Raw genomic sequence first — 3,649 nt, 5'->3', positions numbered from 1 at the left:
ATCTAGATTCTAGATCTACGTGTAACCTTTTAGAATCAAGTTAGTGATGTCAACAAAAAATTAAAATAGTAAAATTTAAAATAGGCCCACCTCTGAAAACAATTAACAATATGAATATGCAATGGCAATATAATATAATTCAATATAGATCTATAATATATTAGAAAGGCCTGCACTGACTTTCAAAGCAAGTCATTTTCCTAGTTAAAATAATTTATAATAATTTTAAAAATGTGTTAACTGCAAAATGAATCATTTTTGAATGACAGAATCAACAACTACACGAGACCAAGTCAAAATGTCCAGTCAAGAGGAAGACATTTCTAACATCAAACCACCACCTGTAAACGAAAGCCCTACAGATTGGAATCATAACAAGTATCCCACGGAAAGATCTCAAGTGGAATCTACAGAATCTTCACCAGGTCAAGAAGATGCTGTTACTGATGATGCTAGTATTACGGTCACTGTTAGCAAACAGCCTAACAATAAATTAAACCTGAACATTAGCAATAAACCACTCTCTCCTACAGATCTGACAGCGAATAGGCCAAACTCTGGTAATTTATTTGATTATTTTATTTAGCCTAGGTCAGTCAACATGAATACTAATAGGCTTAACTTTATTTTAATTGATTATTTTAGGTTTATACTCCTGTAGGCCTATATGATATGATATAGATCTATCTAAAAGTGTATAATGTAGGCCTAACATTTAAATTAATTGAAAGTAGGTAAAATTGTTAGTCAGTTTAACAAAGTTTAAACAATTTGCAGCCAAAAGTAATAATAATATAAAGATCTAATTCTAATCTAGATAGTAGATTTTAATTCTAGATCTTATTCAACTTATTCTATACTATTTTATTAATTATATTTTGGTAATTTATTGTTTTAGGATTTTAGGATAATCAATTCGGCAAATTAGTAATGTTCAGGTGAGGTAACTAATATTTTATATAAAAAATCATATTGTATTTATTTCATACAATAAGTATTGAAGACTAAAACTAAGTACTCTAGATCTGGCCCTAGAACTACATTCATAGAAACACTACACAATACACTATAACTATTTTAAATGCTAATTATGTTTAAAATTTAGATCTATAGCTAAATTTAAGTATACATTTTTATTTTAATCAACTGCTGAATTTAAATGTACTGTTAAATATAGGCCAACTATTTATAGGTCTAAAGACTGCCTCACTGAACCCCTGGGGCTCGACCGAACCCAAATTAGAACCTTTATATTATATATATATATATATATATATATATATATATATATATATATATATATATATATATATATATATATATATATATATATATATATATATATTATATTTATATATATATATAAATATAAATACATTTAAAAAATATATATTTTCAGGACCAACCCAGTATGAAGCTGACGTAACTTATGATCCAGAAATAGAACTACAAGAATATTCAGACAACTGCAGGAAAAATCCCTGCCATGACCAGTTTGTGCCTGTGAAAGATTTCAGCATTGACAAACTACCTGAGCAGTTTAGGAAAAAATGTATGGTAAAGTTTATAAAAGCAATGGCGTTTCTCACTGTAAGGATAACTACCTTTAACGTAAGCTTACGTAGGCCAGAAACTCATAAGGGGAGTCCATACCCTGGTTATAAAGACAGGGGAGAAAATAAAATGTGTGTTAGATATGGAACAGGACGAGTCCATTCTATCATAAAACAGACAGAAGAAGGTGATAAGAAATGTCCATGTGAATCTTGTAAGAATTCCAAGTCTCATCATAAAACATGGGGTTTGATAACAGTTTATACAGCAGCTCATGTTGTGTTTGATACTGATGAAGCCGAACAGGCAATGTTCAGATGGGGATATGACAGTGACGAGGTTAGATCCTGGGTTGATTTTTCTGGGCTGGGAGCAAATTCTGACATAGACGGAGACACATCAAAGGTCACTTGCATTACTCATGATGTGGAGTTGATTGACAAGTTACTGAACATGACACATCGCTACAGAATTTGTCGGGAGAAGGTGATCAAAGAGTTGCAGGCAGGAAGTGAACTCGTGAAGCTGGTGGTGCTAGTGTCTCACCCTCACGGCTGTCCCAAACACATTTCTATTGGTGAGTGGACGGAGCAGATGAGCGAAATCAAACAAACGCATACACAAGTATGTCAGTTGGAAGTTGGTGATTTAAACTATGATCTAGAAAATGATTATAATGAAGATTGCGATCACTATGATGATTATAATCAAGAAGATGTTGATGGTTATAATTTTGAAGACTTTGATGATCGCGATGATGATTATTATCAGGAAGACTTTGATGATCGCGATGATGTATATTATCAGGAAGTCTTATATGATTTAAATGATGATCAAGGAAACATAGAAGATCCCAATGATGATTATGCTTATCAAGACGTAGATTATCCTAATATTGATTGTGTTCAAGCTGACTTAGAAGATCCAAATGATGATTATAATCATGCTGACTTAGAAGATCCTGATGATGATTATAATCATGCTGTCTTAGAAGATCCCAATTATGATAATAATCAAGCTGATTTTGAAGATCCTGATGATGATTATAATCAAGCTGACTTAGAAGATCCCAATGATAATTATAATCAAGCTGACTTTGAAGATCCTGATGAGGATTATAATCAAGCTGACTTAGAAGATCCTGATAATGATTATAATCAAGCTGACTTTGAAGATCCTGATGAGGATTATAATCATGAAGAATTCGATGATCGCGAGGATGATGATTATGTTAAGTATTACACTATTGTAAATTCTGAAACCCTAATCAAATACAAATTTAATGCATGCACATGTCCTGGCAGTAGTGGTGCCACTGTTTTCATCAATGGATCTCATGACTTGTCATGTGACTTCCCTCACAGTGGAGGGAACACAGACAGTAACTACACCGGTTATGCCTTTCCTAAAGAATAACATGAGGCGAATTTGATAAATCCCAGCATAATATTGACTATCAACTTATTTTTAAAAAAAATAAGTTTAAACAATATGCACAACAAAATTAAAAAAACCCACAATAAATAAGTTTATATTTTATATTAATAGAGGACATTTCTGCATCTTTAAGTGCTTCTCTATACCTATTTGCATGTGATAGATTTAATAATTTAGAGCTCAATTAGTTTTTGTTTACATTATATTTTGTGTAGGCCTGTATAAATATGAATTGCACATAATAAAATATAATAACATGTCCATGAAGTATTTGTTTAAAAATCTAATAATCAAAAGCCAATGGTAATTTTTTTTTTTAACATTACATTGTATATTTTGAAATCATTTATGCAGTGGTATTTTAAAAATATAAAAACTAAAAAATAATATTTTATATTATTTTCCATTTACATGAATGATAATTTTTTATATTGAAATTTGTATGCAGCTAATTTTAAAAAAAATCAAATAATCAAAGCTTAATAAAATGTTATACTTGATATTTTATGTATTAAAGAAAATATATTGGTATGCAATTTAATTTTTTTTGCTTAAAATAAAGAAAATATTTTTAAAAATATGTTTTCTTCTGTTGACAAAATTTTGTTCTTGTTTAAATATTGTTTACTTTTACTTTGGCCTATCAACGAATCTCATT

At 30.0% G+C, this 3,649-nt stretch overlaps 1 protein-coding gene across 1 annotated transcript; it reads left to right on the top strand.

The window, feature by feature from the left end:
• The first annotated feature begins 222 nt into the window (after window positions 1-222).
• Window positions 223-3,108, top strand: LOC131930214 (uncharacterized). Its single transcript, XM_059286625.1, has 2 exons — window positions 223-560; window positions 1,400-3,108. Exons 1-2 carry the CDS (start codon window positions 263-265, stop codon window positions 2,968-2,970), a joined length of 1,869 nt encoding a protein of 622 aa, XP_059142608.1. The 5' UTR covers window positions 223-262; the 3' UTR covers window positions 2,971-3,108.
• The last annotated feature ends 541 nt before the right edge of the window (window positions 3,109-3,649 follow it).

The sequence above is a fragment of the Physella acuta genome, unplaced genomic scaffold (assembly GCF_028476545.2).
Source record: "Physella acuta isolate Inbredline_101_S28 unplaced genomic scaffold, ASM2847654v3 ptg001741l, whole genome shotgun sequence".
Classification (NCBI taxonomy): domain Eukaryota; kingdom Metazoa; phylum Mollusca; class Gastropoda; family Physidae; genus Physella; species Physella acuta.
Note: the sequence above shows the minus strand (reverse complement) of the source record. Positions and strands in the feature narration are given on the sequence as shown.

What these genes read in the sequence shown, in the direction of transcription:
- LOC131930214 (XM_059286625.1), top strand. Translation starts at nt 263, where the DNA reads ATGACAGAATCAACAACTACACGAGACCAAGTCAAAATGTCCAGTCAA. An exon ending in AGCGAATAGGCCAAACTCTG is followed by an intron (nt 561 to 1,399) that starts GTAATTTATTTG and finishes ATATATTTTCAG; the next exon opens with GACCAACCCAGTATGAAGCT.